Source organism: Nannospalax galili, unplaced genomic scaffold, assembly GCF_000622305.1.
Source record: "Nannospalax galili isolate Female #2095 unplaced genomic scaffold, S.galili_v1.0 scaffold11, whole genome shotgun sequence".
Lineage (NCBI taxonomy): Eukaryota > Metazoa > Chordata > Mammalia > Rodentia > Spalacidae > Nannospalax > Nannospalax galili.
The window spans coordinates 4,305,623-4,329,703 of NW_008330735.1; the positions used below are offsets into that span (position 1 = coordinate 4,305,623).

The following is a 24,081-nucleotide window of genomic DNA, read 5'->3' on the forward strand; positions in this document are numbered from 1 at the left end:
AATGACAAGCAAGAAAAAGGACAGGATCTAAGCAGAAAAATATCTAGGTAATTAGAGGCAAATTACTTTCTTACCACTGATTGTTTTAACTTTAAAATATTTAAAGTTCTAGTTCTAGAAATTTCTAAATTTATCTTCTCTAGGGAGAAAATAACAAACAGAGGACCCTCATGACCCCTTACAAGCCAACAATTGTTTTGTCTCCATGATTTGACTTTCACAAGTCAATGTCCTATATTCAAAAGATGGAAAAAAGGTTAAGAACACACATATAAATTTGTATTTCTTAATTAGCAACCAAAATAGATACAAAAAAATGAGTTCTAGTAATCATAGAGTCAAGCTATACCCTGTTGAATGTATAGATACATTTGAAGGTCAACATTCCCCTTTTCAAATACTACCAATCTGAGTGGCATAAATTTCAAAGATTATTTTAGATTAAAACTTAATATTAATATGAACATAAAATTTAAATGCCTCATGAATATTCTATGTAAGCCAGGAAACAGCTCAATATCCCTGCTTAGAATTCTTGAATTAACATTAGCTGTCTTCAGATCATTCATAAGCATTACCTTTTCTGTAGGATTAATTTATATCCTTCTAGTGATGTTTCCTGGGTGGTCTTCACTCTGATTGGATAACCAATAGCCAGGCAGCCCTGAGTTACTGCTCTGCTTAGGATCATCCCAGTCTTCCAATGAATAGAGAGGGGGAGAGAAAGGTTTAAATAAGTTAAAAGAACCAGAAAATTCAACAATGTGTCACAAATAGTGAGGTCATTATGCCTGGATAACCCCAGATATCAACAGTGGCTGAAAGTGAAAGACTACCCACAACTTAGCAGTCAGCCAGCCTTGCTCAGAAGCAGTGATCCTCTGTCGGACAAGGGTGGCATTTTACAGTTGAGCGCAAAATAAAGCAGACCTTGATATCTTCATTTGTCCCTTTTTTTCCTGTGCATATTTCACAGTGTAGTGATTTGGGGTCCATCACGCGTCACTTGCTGGAGTTATAACTACAGAGCTCACTTGAAATATGTATGCACAGACAAACACGTGCAGTGAACTGAGAAGATTGAAACAAATCCTTACCTTTCATACCAATTTAAAGTTTTACTCTGGGTCTTAATACCACGGGTTAAAATGGTAAAGTGGTCTGTAACCTTTTTTGGCTTAAGTGTGAGGATTCTCTGCAAAGAAATTAATTGGGAATATTGTGAAATGGCTATTTAATAATTTCCCTACTTAGTGAATTAGTTCACTTTAAATAAGTCACAACCACTGGGAAATTTATTAATACTTACAGTGAATTTATGGCATGTAAAATTCTCTGTTATACCATAGGAAAGGATATATTTTCAAAATAGGAACAGTTTCTATTTATAATGATTTTTAAAATTTGTTTCCTTTGTAGTATGTAACTTCTATTTCTCAGATTTTTGTCATGTAAAAGACAAACACATGATGACTTATGAAAAATATTTCTAGAAGATTTTGGTTCAAATAAGCACTTGCAACCCTTGTGTGAATATGCTTGTCTGTACAGTAAAAAATAATGGTGGGGAGGGGAAAGACAGCCCTTGCTAAGCACTCTATCTCAGAAATTATACTTGAACATCATGACTGCTTGCTTAATTACTACTTTGGGGTAACTTTGCAAGGCAGGCATGACTAACTCCATTTTATATTTAAGAAAACTATGGGTCTAGGCAAATCATATTCTTTGGGTAAGTATTTCAATTATTTTTGAGGAAATTTAGATAGTACAGGCTTTATAGTATCATGAGATTCTGGAAATAGATATTGGGAAATTACAGAATATAGGATCTAGGGAAGGACCTTCCATATCATTTCATCCAATCATTCAGGATGAGAAGGTTAAGGCTCAGTTACCATGTGTGATTAACTTGCTGTCACCCAGCTATTGAGTGGCAGTGCTAAGACTAAGATGCTTCCCATTGTGTTCAGGGATTAATCAAATATAAAGCAGTGCTTTTTATTTTAGGGGAATAGCTTAACTTGTCAAGTCAGAGAGACTAACAATCCTTCACTTGCTGCTTACTAACCCATTTCTTAAACTGTATAGCTATTTTTGTTTTAGCATGAAATGTTCCTCAAAAGGCTCAAGTGTTGAATGCCTGGTTCCCAGTTGATAAATCAATCACTGATAGGTGATTGGATCAGAGAGTTCTGGTCTAAACCAGGGTTTAATCTGTTGATGGATTTATAATCAATGGATTCATGTGACATCTCAAGGTACAACCTGGTTGAGATGTAGTTCCCTGGGAATGTGCCTTTGAAGGGCATATTTTGCTGCTGGCCCCTTCATGTCTCACTCTGCTTCCTGACTACAATGAGGTGAGCAGCTGCATTCTGCCATGTCCTTTATCCATGCTGTTCTAGTTTGTCTCAGCTATGGAGCCAGGTGACCAAGGACTGAGACTGAGAAGCCATGAACTAATACTAACCCTCCTCCCTTAGCTGTTCTCTCAGGTACATTCTACCAGGAATAAAAAGCTAATACAATAACTAAAACACATTCTTCTAAGAGGAAATAGAATATGTAGGGTGCCTAACATAATGCTTGGTATATAGAAAACAATCAACAAAATGGTAGATACTATTAAATCAGGAATGAAGTACAATGTTAAAAGAACTAATGATTAATAGGGTCTTTGGAATGGGTGCAGACGTTAGGAATGTCTCATCTAGCATATCTGCTTTATTATCTGAAATGAATTATTATCTCTTTGTTCTTTCACATCTTAATAAGTTTTACTTTTATCTCTCAGAGAATCAGCAAACAATAACCAAGGGCAATCCAAGATGCTATATGAAAAATAGTGTCAACCTTCTTCTCTACAACCCCAGACTAGCCATCAGCAAACTTGGCTGGGTGATTTTACATCTGCAGAAGTGCTGAGGTAGAAGCAGAGCATTCTGTTGTGAGTTCTGGCAAAGGAAAATGGGAAGACAAATATAAGCTGCAGCATTTCTCTCCAGATAAGCATATATGTACAAAGCCCGTTTCAGCAGTAAGACACATGGGAGTGCAATGATATATACTCATTTATATAAGATCCAATTATACATTTCTAAAGCAAAGATTTAAATATTTCTGACATGTAAACTGTGTTAGTCATTGATCACATTTTATACTGAGAAATTTATTTTAAAACTATGCCCTTGCCAAGACTGTATGAAAAGTCAAAAGATGGTGCTACTCTATCAGGCCCAATGATGCTGAGTTGGTAAAGATCTACAATGAAGACTGAGTGGAAGCAAAGAACACTCAGAAAAATGTGAAAACAGTCTGTAGGGCTTACATAAGCTCTGTGCTTGGTTTAAGCATATTTTGGGGTATGAACTAATCAGTATGTCTGTGCTGGATAGCTTTAGTGTCAACTTCACACACCTGGATTGAGGAAGCTTCAATTGGGGAATTTCCTTCATTGGACTGCCCTGTGGCCATGTCTGTGAGGCATCTTCTTGATTGTTGTGTGATGTGGGAGGGCCCAGCCCACTGTGGGTGGTGCCACCCCTGGGGAGGTGTTGCATAAGAAAGCAGGCTGAGCAGGGGCCAGGGAAGCAAGCCAGTAAGCAGCGATCCTCCATGGCCTGTGCTCCAGCTCCTGTCTCCAGGTTCCTGCCCTGAAGTTCCTACCTTGGGCTCCCTGATGAACTGTGACACAGGAGATGTAAGCTGAATAAATCCTTTCCTCCTCAAGTTGGTATTGGTTGGAGTGTTTTGTCATAGTAATGGAGAAGGAGGTGTTGTAAGAAAGCAGGCGTAGCAGGGGCCAGGGAAGCAAGCCAGTAAGCAGCGATCCTCCATGGCCTGTGCTCCAGCTCCTGTCTCCAGGTTCCTGCCCTGAAGTTCCTACCTTGGGCTCCCTGATGAACTGTGACACAGGAGATGTAAGCTGAATAAATCCTTTCCTCCTCAAGTTGGTATTGGTTGGAGTGTTTTGTCATAGTAATGGAGAAACAAACTAGGACAATGTCCAAAAGTGAACGGAATGCTCATTTTGGGATCTACAGAAATCTTTTTCAGTAGACAATGCCAGAAGCAGTTGGCAACTCATCAGGATTTAACTTGCATGCTCCTATGCATGAAGACACCAGGTACTGGAGCAGCAAATCAGGGCAGCCAACAAGGGAAGGCACTAGGCAAGAGAAGCTGTTCTTTGGTACCTTGGTGACCAGCCACACACTGGCTAAGGGCCAGGGTGCTCTCTGATTTCTGCTGTTTCCTTCAGTACTGGAGGAACTCTGCTTTCCAGTGGAAACAGTGGCATACAGAACAATATTGGGATCCACCTGTATCATTAAGAGAAGGATGAAAGTGAACAAACAAACTAAAAGTTGACTTTTATAAATACGCATAATCAAAAAGGAGTTATCCTAGAACATGATACATTCTGACTGAGGGCATCTTCAAAAATCAGTGCTCAGTCTTGTTCCATTCAATTTTTTTCAATTCATATTTGCTGGGTACCAACACTGATAAGCAAAGACCCTGGGCTGTTGGGATGGATATTCTAAAATGGTTTTCACGTACAGTCTCTGACTCTGTCTCTGTCTCTGTCTTTCTCCCCCTCCCTTCTCCCTCTGTTCTTCCCTCCATCCTTCTTCCCTCCCTTCCCTTTCTCCCTACCTCTCCCTCTCATTCTATCTCACTCACGCACATGCATACAATTTCATGCTAAATTCTACATAAATTATTCAATTGTGTTAAAAACATCTAAAAACTAGTGTTATTTTCTGTTATAAAAACCAAAAATGAAGTATTTTGAAAAGGTAAAATATGAAATAGTCCTTGAAGAAACTTGAAGAATGGAGAAAATTTGATAGACATAGTGAACAAAACAATTATTGCAAGCAAAGTCATTTTAATCAGTATGCTTTAGGATTTGCTGGTAACCTCCAAAGGTAAATTTGGCCAAACTGCAGAAAGAGTCAAGTGAAGGCTGTAGAGTTAGGTGGCCGGTAGGGAAGGCAGGGAATGCTTTCAAGCAGAGGGACTAGATTACAACAGGTTTTTGTAATCAATCTGACATGAGAAGACAACATGGACTGTAGAATGGACATTTGGAACAATGATCAGCAGTCTATACAGTCTCCTGAGGATAAACAGAAATTAACCAAGACTTCTGAAATAGTTATGAAGATGGAAAGATGCGCACTGATGGGGGAAGCCTTGTACCAGTATCCCCCGGGTTCACTATCAGATCACAGAGACAAATTATCAGATTAGATATGCAGAAGGTATTTTTCACCTTTCAGTATGTCTTGCTTAGACTTAACTATTAAATCACTGTCCATACATGTCATCTGTAGGAACACTGCTATTTGACAACTTGACAATAAAATTTACTTCCTAAATTATGTGAACATCAATATTTTTAAATAGCAGTATGTACAGGACCATAGAACTATGCCAAGTTACACTTTAAGTATAAGAAATAATGTTGCTTCTATAACAAGTTAACTTACTTTCTAATGTTAAAAAGTCCATTTTATAGTTTCAGTAATACATATATTTGATGAATAGCAAATTACTTTAAAATATAAATTAAATAATTGATAAAGCAATATTTTTAAACATGGCCAGCAATAACATAAGGTATGCTATAGCAATTATTGTATAATGGAAGATAGACATTTTTAAGGGAGAAAGTTCATATGACTTCTTTATATGAAAATGAGAATTCTTAGGTGACACAGCTCACCACATAAGCAGATTTGACATAGATCTCTTTGACTACGTGTTCCCCAGATAGCCGGTGGTAGTTGAAATCTAGAAGGAAATCCCCCACAGTTTCTGAACAATGATAAACTATATTCTACTAATCCATCCGCCACAGGGTTCAGCATTTAAAGTAGCACTCTCACGCAACCTCCTAACTCCAAGTTGCCATTGTACTCAAAGCTCCCCTCTGTATCTGGGCAGAAGATTGTTTTGACTAGATTTAGACAGAAGACCTATAATGCCAACTGCTTCTTTGTACAGCACCTGCTGCCAGCGCCTAAATTCTTGTTATCTCCACAACATGGTTTAATCTTTTAACAGTTGGCTTATTGGTGAAGAGCAAAGGGGTCCTTTGTCTCTGCCTTGGGCTGGCACCCAGTATTAACACCATGCTGTTCTTCAAGAGAGATTTTGCTGGACAGTTCCCAAGTGACTCTACATAGGGCAGACACAGCCAGGCCTACATCAGTGTAACATCATTTTATTAGAAAAAGAAAAAGAAAAAAGAATCCTACCAACTCCTAAAACAGCCAAACACCTTTAAAAATCTTCTCCTGTGATCACATATAGCTTTTGTCCTCCTCTTCCTCCTTGAACTGTATATTTTTTTTAAATAATCATTTTAAAATTTAGACCAAAAGAGAAACATAAAACAAAAAACAAAGCGCTGTGAAAATAATAGATCAAGATCTGGTGACAAAGAACACGAAGCTGAGATGCTGCTAAACGCTGAGCTACCCCAAGCAGGGAAAGTGAGCACCCACATCCTGGGTCCTGATGCCAGAGGTGGACATTTCCCTCCAAATCATGGGTTTTTAAAAAACTTAAATATTATTATTGGAGTCGTCTGGTGTGTGTGTGTGTGTGTGTGTGTGTGTGTGTGTGTGTCTGTGTCTGTGTCTGTGTGTGTCTGTGTGTGTGTGTGCACACGTACATGTCCTGTGACTTGCAAATGGAGGCCAGAGGACAACTTTATGGAACTTGTTCTCTCCTTCCACCTTTACCTGGGTCCTGGGGATCACATTCAAACTATCAGATTTTTATAGCAAGTGCTTTTACCCACTGAGTCATCTCACTGGCCCAATGTGACTTCTTTTTTTTAATTTAATATGATACTTTGTCTTTGGACCAAATATTGGTGAGGCTCAAGAGAGAAAGAGTAGGGGGAATACTCTGACAATTTATAACCTAATATGCCATGAGTGTATTTGTGTATGCACACATGTGGGTAGAAGTAGTTATGCTGAGTCTGATTATCTAAGTGTATATATATATATCATATCTGGTATTAGAAATCCTTCTAAAGTATTGTCATGAATTAAAGTTCTTATTTATTCTTTTAGGTGTCTGTGTACACATCCCCTTTTAATGAATCATTATAATTTCACTTATCTGAATAAACTGTGCTGATGTAAAAACAATGATAAAGTAATGCACACATGTGCTAAGCCAATTAAAACTGCTTGTTGAGTTTTTATCCAAATGACTAACAATAATGAGGAATTTTCAATATTCCTGTGCAAATTCAAAAATAATAAAATAACCATTTATCTTTTCCTGCAGGTCTACTAAGAAGCTCACTAGAAGCTTACGAAAAGAGAACCTCACAGTCTGCAGCCTTCAATTTACTACCTAGAAATTTTATTAAAAATTTTACTTCTGGTAATATATGTAGTGCCAAGTTAAATACTTTTAGAAATAAATCCAACTATAAAAAGTGTTACAAAATATCTTTCTTTGTGTCTGCTGTTCCCGCCTAAATCATTCCCATCCTCTCACTTTATAGCTGATCAATCTACCCAACCCAAGGCCAAAAATGGAAACATTTAAGACATAATACATAATTAGCAAAGACACAATTATACAACCAAGCAAGGAAAACAACTTAAGATCTAGGTATGCAAGCCTCAAATAATTCCAAATTTTTAATCCCAAAATAAGGAAGAAGCTGGGGAATTTATTTAAAGTTCTGTAAAGGCAAAGAACTGTTTGCCTTTTTCTGTTCTTTGTGAAATAAGATTAATTGCACAACAACCTCATAATTTGCCAGTTCTAGATACATTCTGCTGGCATCCATAAGTGCTACATCTATCAATTAATTTGCAAGAAATATGCCATGATTCTAAAAATTGGTAATTCTCCTACTGTTGTCATAAAGAAAGCTGTGACAAAGGCACCTGATACCTAAAAAGCCAAGTCCTGAATATTAGAACTAAGAAAAGTTTCTCTTTCATTTTGGCAAAATTTAAGATATGCCAAACACCAGAGTCCAGGTTCAGCAATATTTTCCCATAACTAGGCATTCCTCCGAGTATTCTTCAATGATTCTTTTATATTAACTACCATGAAGATTAAATCTCATTCATTTCATGGAAACATATAATTTGATTGCCCTTAAACTGAGTCAATCTAAAAATGTTGCCAATTTATGCAACAATGGAGAGCTGTTGAAAGATGTTATGTGCCAAATCATCAATTTGCAGCAGATTCCAAATCTGTTCTTGAAATGGATAAAAGAGCAACAGGTTGTAATTGTCAGAGTTATATTGGTCTCCCACATTACAAATGGGGATTATATGTTCCAGATACTTCTCTGTAGGAAAGGTTTTACTTGTCAATATGAGACTTAAAAGAACAGTCAGGGGTTGGCCACTGATATCTCTATCTCCAGCCAATTTTAAAACCTATGCATCAAGAATATTGGCTTTTTCTTCCCTTCCCTCAAACCCTGTTGTAATCCTCTTAGTGCCTTCTTTACCTCAATGAGCAGCAAGATTCCACAATAAAATGCCCTGTAGATATCTGTCACCTCTGCCTGCATCCAGCTTTAAAGTGCTCCTTTTCAAGTTATTAAATTACTATTCCTGATGCACTGATCACCTCTCTGTAAATAATTGGAGACACTTTGCTGAAAGGATTTTAAAGGTTTCATAGCAAAGGGAGAGCCATTTGTCCTGAAAGCCTCACTTTACTGGCTGATTTATCAAGTTTTTGCTTTTTAACTCTATTTTAGTTGGACCCAAATGTATTCAGATTCAGTTTCTTCTTCCAAGAATAGTGCCAAACCATTTATTTAAGATGAATATTTTCTCATTTTAATTAAGTCATTAGAGTCAATTAATAATAGTAAATTAACTACAGACTATTTTCTGCCTTCTCGGTGCTAGAGAATCTTAGTGATCTTGTAGAGCACTAATTGGTGAGAACAGCAAAAAGAAAAGTCTCCTTTGGGCTCTCTTCCCCTGGTCTCCGTTTAAGATTCTTTTTTCTTCCTTCTAGTTTGAGCTGGTCTCTGTGAAGTGAGTTCATCAATTCACTTACTTAATTCAGTCTAGTATCTGAACATATAGATATTGCTGCAAGCACAAGAGGATGTGTCCTTGAGGAATCTTGCATCTACCAGGAAGGATAAGACAAGATCTTCCCAAGTTAGCTTCCTAACATGAGATCAGATCTTGCTATAGATCAAATATTTCCAACATCTTTTTTAGAAGAACAGAACAGTCACTGAATCCTTTCTGTTAAACTAAAACCCTTCTAATTCCAACATTCTCAATAGAATCTACTCTATGTACTCCCAAAGTAACCTGAAATAAGCCCAAAGCTGGGGAATGGTTGACTTTGAGCCATGAAGAAAGATGCCAGTTGCTCACTAGCCAGCCAGCCTATCCAAAATGTCAAGCTCCATGTTCAGTCAGAGACCCTGCCTTAAAAAATAAGGTAGAGAACAGTAGAAGGAGACATCCAAGGTCAACCTCTGGCCTCCATACATACATACATGGGCAAACACACACACATGCATACAACACATACTATTATTAGTATTAATATTAATTGTTAATAACAATTGAACAGCATCTAATTCAATATCATTATGAACAATGTAAGAGAAATTTTGTGGGACTCTTAAGGCCAGATTTATCATGTATAGTTTGAGGAAAGGGTGAGATAAAGATTTCTTGAAGCAGTCACAAATCAAATAGGGCTAGAGTGATGGGCAAGATTTCAAGAGCATTTATTGAATACCAACTATATATGCCAGACTCCATGCTAGGACATGGCACAAGACTGACAGAGATGGCCACAGGGCAGTGACAAAGGAAGAAAGGGAGCTTGAATTCCAGGTAGAGGGAACCACATAGACATTACGAGGAAGGCCAGAGTGCTTTCACCAGCAGGAAATGCACAACCTGACCTGGCTAACACACAAAGGATTTAACCAGTCTGGGCTACATGAGTTCCTGTTTCAAAAATCCATTATACATGGATATGTGCCTGTATACCTTTGTGTGTGTGTGTGTGTGTGTGTGTGTGTGTGTGTGTGTGTGTGTGTGTGTTTCTATGTATGTACGCCGTTCAAGATTCTTTAATAGCACTTGGGCATACAGAGATGAGAAAGATATAATGTCTGTGTCCCAAGAGTTGAAGCCCAGAAACCCAGAAGCCCAGAAGAGCAAATGTTTGTTCCAAAGCACAAACTCTAGGAAAAGTTTTCATAGGAAAAAATGGGAGTTCTGAGAATACAAAACAGCAGTGAATTCTTTTCAGAGAATCTGAGATGGCTGCATGGAAGACGGTGGAGTTGAGTACAGCCTTAAGAGTTGGGGCATGATACTGGTTAGAGATGTTATCTCAGGCAAGGGACAGCACAAGCTAAGGTTCAAGTATATCAGAAGCCTGTTACTACACACAGATTACTAGTCCAGCTGTCAGGTATGGTACAGAGATGATGAAAAGATTGGAGAGGCCAATTGAGAGTAGGGGTACATGGAATTTCACTAGCTCACAGTCAGGTATGCAAGGTTTTTGGAGCAGGAAAGTAATAGCATAACAAAGTTCTAATGAGGGAAGCCAACAGGATCAGACCTAGTGCAAATATAGCTCAATGTCAGAAGGTTTTGAAATATAAAAGGCATGAATTAGAGCACTATTCCATTTACTCTTAATTTCTAAATTTGCTCGGACTCAGACAGGACTAGAAATATTTATTTTATTCCACTTCTATAGTTATACCATTTCAATTCATATGCTTTTTGAAATAACCAAGATTTTCAGCATACATTTTGCTATGATAGAGACTCAGTGGGTAACATGGGAAAATTTAACTGAAATAGGTTTGGGCAATGTGTCTTTTACATTTTGTCTTAGAAATAAGAGATTCAGATTGGGTGGGCAGGGAATCCTGCTTCTTTCAGATACAAATATCATTCAGCGTGTCTTTGAGTTTTGATTTCCTCTTACTCAAAAACCAAAGTTTATAAACTGACATGAACAACAATTTTACAAAGAGTTTGTTAGCTAAGATATACAAAGAGAATTATTCCTCTTCAGATATTCTTAAAATGTCTTTAATAATTCAATTTGAATAAAAGTTATAGAAAGACAAAATTCCAAAGTATAAATTGATAAATAGATGTGGGAATAGATGTGGGTTTGGTTGCTATAAATTAGGTTTTCTAGATGAGTTCAGAACCATTAGATACATCGACCAATGAAGAAAATGAATCAGATCCTAATGTATAGAGAAATAACAGATAACCGACATATTTTCTCTTAAAGTATCTATATATTTGTATCTGCATGTGTGTGCATGTGTGTTTGTCTGTATGTGCACACACAGGCATGCATGATACAGCAAAATTGGTGGAAGCCGGTTCTCTTCTTTGACCATGTGGCATCCCAGGACTGAACTCGGGTGGTCATCCATGACTACAAGCACTGTTACTGACTAAGCCACCTTGCCAGCAGAAGGCAACAGGCATCTTGAAAGCTTTTTAAACAACTCAAACTCATTAGTTCAGCTGGCACAAAGAAAATATGACAATGAAACTTAAATAATATACTTCAAGTCAAATTTTTCCGAGTATGAATGTGATAGATTGTGTCAATTTTGAAGTACTTAATTAACAAGATGTAAACAGAAACATGTGCAGTTTTTGGTTTTAAGGTAAATCTTTTTAAAATAGTCACTGTGGCACTTTAGAATATTAACTGAATGTCCAATATATAAAACATGCCTTGTTGCAACCAATAAAATCTGACCTTGCTCTGCAGGAAATAGTTCTCCAGGTCCACCTTTTCAAATTGACCAGGTATCTGTTGGCTGGTGAAGTTAAAGTTCGCTGGAAATCCCTCACAAACTGCATAACTAAGAACAATAGAATATTTCAATTTTTTGTTAGAATAAAAACACTTTATAATATCATAATTTATGAATCATATTCTCTACTAGTGAAAGATAAACTGTATACATCATAACATTTTTAAATAGATTTGTTAACTATGTTAGCATTTATAAGTGGGAACATTTATTTATGATATTGGGCTGTTAAACTCCTAATTAATTATTAATAGAAAGAAAACAATGGGCCTGGAGAGATTGGTCAGTGGCTAAGAGCACTGACAGCTCTTCCAGAGGACCCAGATTTGAATCCCAGCACCCACATGATGGCTAACAATCATCTGTAACTCCAGTTCCAGGGGCCTGATGCCCTCTTCTGACTTCCATGGTCATTGCATGACATGGGTGCACTTACATACATGCAGGTAATACGCTCATACACATAAAATAAAAATAATAAATACAATATTTTAAGAAAGGAAACAAAAATAATCTTAGAGAGTGACTTGACATGGAAACTGTCTTCTGTGTTAAGTTTGTAGTTCAAACACACTAAGCTATGAGTAATAAAGGATATTTCATATGTATAATGTTTGGTTAAGCATGTTAGTTTGGAATTTTCAGGAGAGTCTTTGGAAGCACCACAGACTAGTTGGAACTCTAGGGGGAAAAGTGCAATCTACAGGGGTTAGACTTCATTCTTAGTACAGACAAGCCACTTATCTTAAAGGTGACCCAATCCTTATCTAAAACAATTACCTGGCCCATCACTGATCTATTGGAACATACCATACAGCACTGTATCCAATAGAAACCAATCTGGGGACTTTACATCTTATTACAGGGACACTGGCACATCCAAGTTCACTGCTGCTTTGGTTATACTAGCTAGGAGATGGAGTCAACCTACATGTCCATCAACAGATGAATGGATAAGAAAAATGAAGTACATACACAAAATGAAATATTTGGAAAAATTATAATGAATGAGTTAACTCAGGTCTGGAAAGGTAAATACTGTATATTCTCTCTTATAGGTCCTTGCTTCAAATCTTTTGTTTTGTGTATTTAATATGGAGCATAAGCAGAGGTCAGGAAAGTAGAAAGGGGCATTTGGCGAGAGTACAGTCGGGGAGGGGAATAGATTACAGGGAAGATAGTGAGGTAGTACATGGTGGGAAGGTGAAAAGGCTTAAGCTGGGAGGGGAGTGAGAGCATGGTTGGAATCAGGGGGAGAAGGAGAGACTAACCCAAGGGAAGTGGCATGAAAAGCCATATGAAAGCTTACTATCTTATAACCCAACTTAGAAAAACAATAAGTGAAGGGATAGAACATGCATCAAGGTGAAGAAGGGGGAATACTGAGGTTAAAGCAGGGATAGGGCGAGGAAGGGGTAGAGGGTGGGTTAACCAAATTAAAGATGTCTGTAAAAGCTTCATGGAAATCCACTTGTAAGCTGATTTTGAAATACAACTTTCTGAAAAGAGTGATTTACCCTGCATGAGTGGACAATGCTGCTGCCAGAATGCCTATTAAATGAAAAAAGCGGTACAAAACATGGGATATCTCCCTATGAATTATTGGTTAGGAAGGCTCCAGAGGCCTCCACAACAACACAGGCTATTACCATTGCCTTTGCTTACCCATTGTCTTTGTTAGCTTTCTATTGCTGTGATAAAAACACTGATCAAAGCCAACTTGGGGAGGAAAAGATTTATTTGGCTTACAGCTCACAGTCCATCTCAAGGGAAGCCAAGACAGGAACTCAGGGCAGAAACCTGGAGCACAGACCACAGAGAAACACTGCTTACTGGTCTGCTCCCATGGACTGTGCTCAGCCTGCTTTCTTATACAACACAAGACTACTTTCCAGGGGTAGCACTGCTCACAGTGGGCTGGACCCACCCATACCACTCAACAATCAAGAAAATGCCCCACAGACATGGCCACAGGCCAGTCCGATGGAGGAAATCCCTTAATTAAGATTCCCTCTACCCAGGTGTGTCAAGTTGACAACTAAAGCTATTCAGTGCACCTACCATAGCTACATGGCAAGACCTTATTGCTGAAGACACTCAACTCTTGGGCTGAAGAGCATAGAGAAATCAATCTTAAATTGGCAAGGAAACTTCCTCCCTGCTGACTAGCTTTCACAATGCTAGAAGATGCTATGCAGGCCACCGCCAGTGAAAGGTATCATGGTCTTATCCATCGCTGGACTGCTGTGATACCAACTTGCCAGACAGAAGTGCCTACTGATGCAACAGTGGCACAACTCTTATATGAACTGCTTTCTTATTAGATTTGTGGCCTGCCACAGGAGGGAATTTCATGCCTCCTTCTGTAATCCTGGTCAAAAGCCCATGACTCAGGTCATAGGCCCTAGGGTAGAACCTGCTATTGTTACTTTGCTTAAATTATCATGCTGTCAAATTGCTTTCTAAATATTTATTTCTGTACCCACAGACCTGGGCTGCTGTCAGTCTTGGTCAGAGAAGCTTCTATTTGCAGTGAGCAGAAGTCAGTGAAGAGATGAAGAACTGGTCAAAGTACTGAGAATAACGGACTGAGTGTTCATTCCTAAATGGGACATCAGTATTTATCACCATGGCCCAGGGAACATTGTGGAAGAAGAAGCAGGGAGAATGTAAGAGCTGGAGGATGGAGGAGTGCTGTGAAATGCTGCCTTCTGGACATGGCATGGCTGTTGCAATCATGATCTCATAGCAGCTGTGGTTACCTGCACAAGACCTATACAAGATCAAGCCATCCAAAGCCTGGCACAGACAGGATAGAGGATCTCCAGGCTCCACTCCACACTGAGGAGTTATTGGCAATGGATAGTTACTGGAGAAGAAAGAATCATTCTTCATTGAAGATGCTGGTAGATTTCCCATGTTCCAGTGGATGGCCTCACACCAGGCACATATGGGCAGCTCTAACTGAGTTTAGTGGACTATCAAAAAGAAGACATGAGAGGTTGTGGTGGCACACACCTTTAATCTCAGCACTCAGGGGGCAGAGGCAGATGGATCTCTGTAAGATCAAAGCCAACATGGTCTATGTAGCAAGTTCCAGGCCAGCTTGGGCTGCAGGGAGGAGGCCCTGTCTCAAAAGAAGCCCCCCAAATTTTTTAAGAAAAAGAAGACATGAAGTTGGGAAGGGGCTTCTTGGGAGAGGATAAGGAAAACTGAAGAGGGGAAATAAGGATAAATATAATCATACTTCATTGTATACATATGTGAAATTTTCAAAAATAAAGGAAAATAAGAAACCAGTCTGGGGGCTAGTAATAGCAAATTTAGCAATACTCTGTGAAATATGAAAAATAAGAGCATGACTATTATATTTCAAATGATCCACTTTTGAGTTTAGAAACTTCAGATGGGGTATAAAAATTAACTAAATTATCAAACAAATTTAGTTGGCATTAGTAAAGGTAGCTTCACATTTGTTACACTTAGGGACCTAGATCTAATTTGAATTCATTCTGTAAAATAGTAGTCACTGTATCCAAGGAAGCAAAATTAAAAAGAGCTACAAGATGGGGTAGGCTATGTAGCTTAGTGGTAGAATAGGAGAGGACACAAGTTCAAATGTAAATTCCTAGCAGAAGTTTAAGGGAAAAGCTTTTGGCAGATTTTCTTTTAAAAACCTGTTCATTCATTATTTGTGTGTATGAGCGTATATGTATGCACACACGGGCACACTTGCATGTGGTGGATGCACATGTGAGGAGGTCAAAGGACAACTGTGTGGAGTCAGCACTCTTCTCCCACTGTAATGAGGGTTCTGAGGCTCGAACTTGGTTTCCAGGCTTAGGTAGCAAATGCCTATCCGTGCTGAGCTATCTCACCAGCCTGGTTCTAGGCAAATTTAACAGCTTGGAAAAAGATTCTTGCACACAAAAGAAATCTTCCTATAAATGGAACAATGGTCATTTATAAAAAGAATGGTGATGAGTTATTTTCTGTCTACCAAAAAAGAAAGAAAGAAAGAAAGAAAGAAAGAAAGAAAGAAAGAAAGAAAGAAAGAAAGAAAGAAAGAAAGAAAGAAAAGAAAGGAAAGAAGAGAAAAAAGAATAACTATATCCAAATCTTTCATGAAAAGTGCAAGCAGTCAATGGGGGCTAGAACCGTGGTTTAAACCAATCCTAAGGAAGACCAACTATGCTTGTCACTGTCTAGAATGAGCAGCCTCATCGGACTGCTTTTGGCTTTCTGTCTATGCCCTGCCTTCTTAGCTGTATATTAAAGTTGTAACTGTTTAAATTGTTTAATTTAAATAAATTAAATTTTCAGTTCCTCAGTCCCAGTAGTCATGAAACGTGCATCCACCAATAAGAAGCCCTTCTGGACTGTGCTGGACACGGGGAAGCATCTAGATCCTTAAGACTGATGATGTGGGTTAGAATCCTGGTTCACCAGGTGCCAGGGTGTGACACTGAGCAAACTACCTCTTTTTGTCTTGGTTTCTGTCTCTAAAAAATGGAATAATAACAGGGACTTCTGTGATTAAAACTCTCATTTGAGAATTAAATAAAATGTTACACAATTAGTTTATGATTTTGTATGGCATGCAATCAACTCTGACAGAGTGACAGCTTTTATTATTTACAGATAAGAAACTGGCACCCATCTGCTCATAGCAGTCATGAGCGAGATGAGGCTAAACTCCCAGATCCTCATAACAATTCTCCACTCTTCCTTCCACTGTGCCATGGAGCCCCAAGCACACTTTATTTGTTCTCATTTTATCATCATCAAATCAAAGGTGTAAATGTAAGGATTCGAAGAGAACATATTATTTTATATTTTAATGAATCCACTTAAGGTTACTGATTTGGAAATAACCATTAAAACAGTTTTTATATTCCAAACAAAATTGTGACTTCTTCAAAGCAGAAACTGCTCACTACATCATATGATTTCTTTAAAAAAAAAAAAAAACAACAACAACAACAAAGGGAAGTCTTTCAGGCCTGACCTCATTATATCATGAAGCAAAAATATAACAAGAAATTGCTTAAAGATATTTAAAGAATTTATTTTAGTGCTTCAAATCTCTCAGTCTGGAAATCTTGAATTGGGTGATAGCTTACTTTAATTATACACATATTAATTTACTCATCATATCCGAGTCTTGGAGCAGCATTAGCATCCAGGAAGGTCTTATAGACAACAGTGACGCCATCTCTGGCAAATGCAGCCACTTGGTCAAAGGTCAGAGTCAAAACAGAGTTTAGTGAGATCTGAAAATAGAAAAAAATATTAAATCTACCTGCAGATAATACATATTGAAAGTTGAGTGCAATAAGCAATAAGGTATGGAAATCAGTGCCTAATAAAATGCACTACTGTTGGTATCTTATATTGATACCTGAAATCTACATTATAGTTTATTTAGCTGATTCATGATGTGCAAAAGATAGTTGCAACTTGTGTAATTTAAAAATAATTGCAACAATGAAAAAAATTTAATTAAAAAATAAAATTGATTTTTTACATAATTTATTTGTCATGTATAACTAATTCATATATATATATCCACAGTGATGTCTGGAACTGGTAATTAAATGATTCCACAATATTTCACTATAAACAGCTATTTTTTGTGAGCTCACTAAGTATTATTAAATCTTAAACTGATTTGAGTTTCACATCTATTATTGGGCACATTGTTTTAGGTGAATTTGAAAATTAAAATCAAATTGAAAATATTTTAAATATAATGAATGGTCTTCTATGATAATTCTTCTCTAGACTGATAAACATTTAGTATTTAATTCTAGAATTAAAGGACACAACCACATCATCTGTGAATCTTATTGCCAAAAATATTTAAACTGAATCTAGCCATGATAAAACAGACAAATCTAGCACATGGGACATTCTATCAGAAAACTGCTTGAATTCTTCAAAAACAAACTAGTATGATGAGAAGCAAAGTATAAGTGGAAGGAATAGTTTAAATTAAAAAGAGCTATAGAAGATAACCAAATGTAAAACAGGAAGCCTATTTGGATACTGGGTTATACAAAGCTCGACAGTGCATTTTGGGTAGCTCAAATACAAGCAGTATGTTAGACAATAATATATTATTATAAAGTGCTAGATATTTTAATGTGGTTTTGTAGAAGAAGATCCTGTTCTTCAAGCTGCTGAAGCATTTAGTAGTAAAATGTTCATAATAGTCTAGAATTATTTTCAAAGGGGGTAAACAAATATGGAAATCTCATTAAATGGGTGAATCAAGATCAAGAATGTATATGGATTCATTTTAATATTCTTTCCAAAGAATATTAAATTTCTATTTTTCAAAATAGAAATTTGGGAGGAAAATTCAAATATTGACAAATATTGGTCTGTACAAATTAATAGACTGACCCTTTATGTCAAAATTAATTATATGTACTAGAATTATTCCCAAAAATAAACACTATTTACTTAGCCCATATTTTATATTTTCTCAGTATATTTTAAACTAGTGGGTAATACATTTTTTAGAAATACAAATTTTAAAATTCAGCTGGTGGCAAGATGCTGTCGTGGCTCCTTTATGCTCTAAATCACATTAGCATTTTATATTTAAAACAAAAATAATTCTATTAAAATAGCTATGTAATACAAGCAAATACATGAACTTAAAATTTCTCCAGCTAAAACCATCAACTGATTATAGACTAATCCATATTATGTACTACATAATAAAAATAATGCCAGGAGTAGCCTTTTGCTATTCATTTCACAAATATAATGAGCTAAGTATACGTGTTTGATCTTTAAAAATACTGAATTATAGAAACATCTAGTAAGTTGCTGCTTTCACTTTAGCAATGACATTAAGAAGAAATAATGCTGACATATATTTGATTCAAGTCTTTCCTTGAAAAAAAAAAACTAGAAGGGAATACTATATTATATAAGAGTTTTTGCTACTGTAAAATCTCTTATTGTTTTTATCATTGTAAAAACAATTCTACTCACAATGTAATTAATCTCTTGAAATTTGCCTATAATAGAATAATGTTAAATTCCTTAATGATATCTTTAATTCTATAAATTATAAGGCATAAGGAATCAACACATATCTTAATTTTATTCTATTGGGACAGACGGCACAAAATTTTGTAGCATGCCATCAAAAATTACCCTATCAACTTTCCCTAATACTTCATGGATTTCTAAGAATATTGTTGTTTTAATAGGTGAAATTTTGAACAAATAACAAATCCAATCAGTTCTCAATTTGCTGAAATGTAGGTCTGTTTCTACAGTTTTCAATGTAATTAAAGTGAGATCAATTATACCCTACACAGAAAATGATTTCCCTTATTCTGCTCTACTACTAAATAATAAGCTAAGAAATTAAAAATATGCCAGAAAAAGTGTGTTTAAGTTTCCTGACAAGCAGTTACAGAATTCATCTGGATGTATCCTGTCAAAATATGCATAAATTCCCAAGATGTTCAGCACAAGAGTCCAGCTCATCAGCGCCTGGATATCGCTGCCTTCCTTCCTTCAGAGATACAGATAATTTTATGCAGGAATTTACCAATCTACAAAAATTTACACAATGCTCAGCAATAACCAGTAATTATTGTGAAATAATGCAAAGCACCATGGAGGAATATAACTTCCATAGGAGAGGCTTACAGGCTTTACCAATTTATCTTTATGGTCCTGTCACTGGTGCTTAAAAGGTTAAGACTTTATTTGTGAAAACATAGAGATATAGTGGGGAATCATGTTGTCTACAGCTTTATAAATCTTGCTTAAGATCCTTTTCAATTACCATCCATTTCTCCTTTAAAAAGGGACAAAAAAATAGAGGAGAGGAAGCAGGTCAGGGCAGTGTGCGACAATGACAGTGTGATGGGCTTGGGCCCCCTGTGGCGTTTCCATCTGCTATCATTAAGGTGACTACTCAGACATGAACAAATCCCTCTTGCTGTGCTGACAGGCAGACTTCAAGAACTATGACAAGGCATTAAGACAGAACGGGGGGGGGGGGGGGTCAGTCATAGTCCGTAAACAATGCTGTCTCACACACACAAAAAAATGCCCCTGAAATTTTATCAGAATTCAAAATACATTTTTTAATGCATTCAGGGCGTTACTTGGTTTCTCAACTTTCCTGCTAAAGTAGCTCACCCCTGGAAAGGCCTAGGACAGAGTAAACACCTTGCTCCTACCTGTATGCTTTCCCATAAGAAAGCCATATTTTTTGCTCATTCCTCAGCAGCAGTGGATTCTTAATTTCTTGACCATGCTCATCAAAAAGCCGGACTGAAGAAAAATTGAGGCCTTGTGAGCTGGAAGCCCCTTGAAGACTTTGATGGAGCTTGAGAAGCAGCTGATGGAGGCAAGGACCGGTGAAGGGGAGGGAGTAGAAGACACAGCCAAAGTGTGAAAATCTGTGATAAACTGTCTCTACTCTAACAAACGAAGTCCAAACAAATGCTAATTAAATTCATATAGAATGTTAAAAGAAGTGAGAAATGAAGGCAATGTTTAGCTCAGTGTAAAGTAACAAAGTGAGAGTGGGCTTTTAACCAGCAGGGGGTGCCACAGGCTTGTGATTGAGCTCTGACCCTTTGGCACAGGGACTGAAAGTAAATGTGACAGTCTCGCAGAAAGAGCATTTAGCTTCCACGCACAGTAATAGTCCTCTTTGATGAGGGTTATGCTTTTCTTGTCTGAGCCACAGGATTTGGCAGGGGCCTTCCAGACCAAATTAAAGTTTTACAGTAGGCTATCCTCGTTCACCAACAAGCTCCAGGTGGGGGTAATTTACCACTTACAGGACTGCAACAATAAACATAAACTCAGGCTAAGTTGACTAAAAATTCTTCTACAAACATTTTAATTGCAAGCCCTACAAAGCTCAGGAATGTTTACAGGAATGGATGTTTGCAAGTTCAGAATAAGACATCATTAGATTGCGCACGACCTATGAAATGATGTCATTTGATGTTTTTAAAAATATTTTATTTATTATTTTTATTATGTGTGTATGAGTATATTGCCTGCATGTATGGGAGTGCACCCGTGTCGTGCAATTGCTGATGTTTTAAATGCCAGCAATGACAGGGTTTTGCTTCTGCCTTATAAGCAGAGATTACATTATCAAGAGCTTGAATTTAAGACACAATTCATACCTAAGGTAAATTAAATAAACTGTGGGCACGTGTGGTATTTTAAAAAGATATAGTCCGTTGTCATCTTCCACCTTTGTTTCTGCACTCTGGCCCTGCCTGTCCTGCTTGGAAGCGCACACTGCCCAGCACTCTCCCTGCCTTCCATCACTGGCTTCCTTTTCTTCCCTTCCTTGTCACTTCTCGGGGTCTTGCAATTTCTTATTCTGTAATCCCTGCAGGGCCTTGGGTAGAGTTTTAGTCCTTTCTTGCCTATCTGTGGCTCAGAATTTCTTTAATTTTTTTTCCTTTTTTCCTATTAATTTCCACTGAAGGCATATGAGTGCTAAATACCGAGGCTCAAAAGAAAAGAAGGGGCAAGTTTCAGTCCCCATATACAATTCAGGTGTCTGGTTAGTTGACTATAAATTCTTGACTAAGTACAATAATAATTTTTTTGATCAGCAGCTACTCTTACAGAACATCTAAGAATTGAGCATTGTTCCAGTTAGAGAATATAATGATATCTCCAACTTCAAGTCTTCTGCTGTCTTTATTGCGCCAAACTTTTAGTGCTGAGTAGCAAAAGACTAGAAACGTGGACACATTTCTTATTTCATTAAAGTTAATATTCCTCAGCAAGCAGAACCAAATCCAATGTACTCACAATGGTGTTTACTATCCTTTAAGCTGTTTGAGAGGCAAAGGCATTAGTGAAAACCTGCACTGTTTTGTTTTCGTGGGAACTGCACACATATCTGAAATCTATGTACTGTATTTTCAAAGCCCTGCATTTACTTCTGTGTGGTGTCAACCCTTGAGCTTAGTTTGCTACATTGCTATCATTTCAGAAAACATGTAATACTGGTCATTTTTTAAATCACAAAGATTTTGCTTTACAAATATCACTTCTTGGTAAAGGGGAAAGATACAAAAGATCTAAGGCCTGACCTTAGAAAAAAATATGTGCACAAAGGCCAAAAAGCCAGGAATGTGCGGAGGAAGTGGGCTGTGAGTACCTGACCACTTAACCAAATTAATTCACTTTCACAGGAGTTGTGTTGCAATCTCTATTTTCTCAACTTGGTGACAGACTGCACTTTAGGTGTTCAGAGATGAACATTTGGTAGCCTACAGGAGGTAAAGGCCCTGGTGCCTTTCATCTGTAGGTCATTGAGTAGGGCTGGGATGTGGAAACCAAAAATTGTGATAATCTTCATCCATTTATCTTTAAAGCTATGATCACCAGGCCTTTATAGGATAAGAATTTGTTCCGAGATCTGCGAAGAGTATGACGTTTCTTAGGATAGTGACTGAGGGAACTATGAACACAAGGGAGTGGTCTTGTTTATGTATCACAAAGTGCTCTCCCTAACAAAGACAGCTACACTGCCTGTAATTCAAGTTCTGTACACCACCCCCAGACTGACTTGCAAATAGAAGCAAAGCACAATTTCAGTGTATCATTAATCAATTCACCAAGTTTCCATGGAATTGCCTTGTGTAAGCCAAGTCCAGTTTCAACCATTTACTAAAATCTAAAATATTCTAATAGGAAAAGGCTAGGAGACAGGTAGAAAAATCTAGAGGGGCTTTTGTACATTGTAATTTGTATCAAGGTATGAAAAAATAAAAAAAACATGTAAAGCTGTGGATCTGTCTCTAATCAATCAAGGTAGCATTTTCCTGGCTCCTCCGGTTCAGCTAACAATCCAAAGACAGTCACACACCTGAGACACAACTTTTGTGATTGGCTATACAAGCCAGAGATGAATACTTCCAGGGAAGATAAGCCTGAGGGCGCGAGGCTTAAGGGAGAGAGGAGCAAGCGTCTGAACAAAGACTGGTAACAGAGCCCAAAACACTAGTGTGCACTTAGGCTCATAACCCCAATTTGTAAGCAACAAAGGTGTTAGTACCCCTTTATGCAAAACAAAGGCCCCAAATAAAGACCCTGAACATGTTGGTTCTGACTGAAAAACATCCCAATTGTCTGAAAAATAGGCAAAGGTAAGAGTACATAAAATAAACCAGCGGGACTTGCTCACAGTGAGCACAGAAGATCAAGGCTGTATGTTAGTCAGTCAGGGTGCTCAGCTTAGAGACAGTGCAAACCCAGAGTATCCCCTCCACTATATAGCATGCCACTTCTTTTTAAAGCAGAGAGAGAGAAAATCAGAGACTGAAAGAGACAGAGAGAGAGAAGGGGGAGGGATCCAGCAATCTTGTATTTAAACCAATGCCTAGAAACGTTTTCAAATACAAACACAGTGATGGTTAAGATGTTGCTAGGTAAAGGTCCAAGAGTTAATACTCCACTATAGCTCAGCTTTCGAATAAATGACTGAACTTTTATAAACTACGTTAAGATATAATTGCCTACATTAGCTGTAAGGTGCATGGGAAATACATTCATAAACAATACTCACTCTTTGCATTGTATCGTCACTTTGAGTTGGGCTATTAGACTCTAAATCTTTTCTACTGATATAAATTGAGATCTCTCCAGTATCTTTACCATTTTCAAATACCTAGGAAACAAACACATTGAAAATAAAAATAAGTACATGTACACACATATAAAGGGAACTGTACAAAGCAAAATAATAATAATAATAACTGTATGAACACGTGTACATAATTGAAAATCAAGAGTATTAAAATGAGCAAAATCAGGCTGAGAGTTTCTTTGGTTTCAATAACTAATCTGATTCACATTCCCAACCATCTTAAAATAGAATAAAACTCAGACGTTGAAGGAAGAATCACTCACCACAGAAGATGCCTAAGTGGAGAAAACATCAGCAAAATGGTCAGCTAACAACCAATTAACTAGTTCATTTCAATCTCCTTGGAAAAATGTAAAGCCACAAATGACATGAAGAATGTTCATGTTGTATTTAAAATGTATCACTAAAGGGAGATTAAACCTGGCAAATTGTTGCATAACAGGACAGTGAAAGTTGATCCATTTTATGTGCACATATTCAATGAGTTGTTGAGAAAAAGAGATAAAATATTGCATCACGCAACAGTCACTGGACCAAAAAAAAAAAAAAAAAAAAA

The 24,081-nt window shown here is 37.3% G+C and overlaps 1 protein-coding gene across 1 annotated transcript in view; it reads right to left on the reverse strand.

Moving 5' to 3' along the window:
- Dcdc1 (doublecortin domain containing 1) overlaps positions 1–24,081 on the reverse strand; it is a 469,865-nt gene that overhangs the window by 236,164 nt on the left and 209,620 nt on the right. Inside the window, 6 exon segments of the mRNA XM_008851730.2 lie at positions 579–697; positions 4,200–4,325; positions 11,800–11,905; positions 17,006–17,130; positions 20,061–20,234; positions 23,445–23,546. Of these exon segments, the coding sequence (XP_008849952.2) occupies positions 579–697; positions 4,200–4,325; positions 11,800–11,905; positions 17,006–17,130; positions 20,061–20,234; positions 23,445–23,546 (752 nt within the window).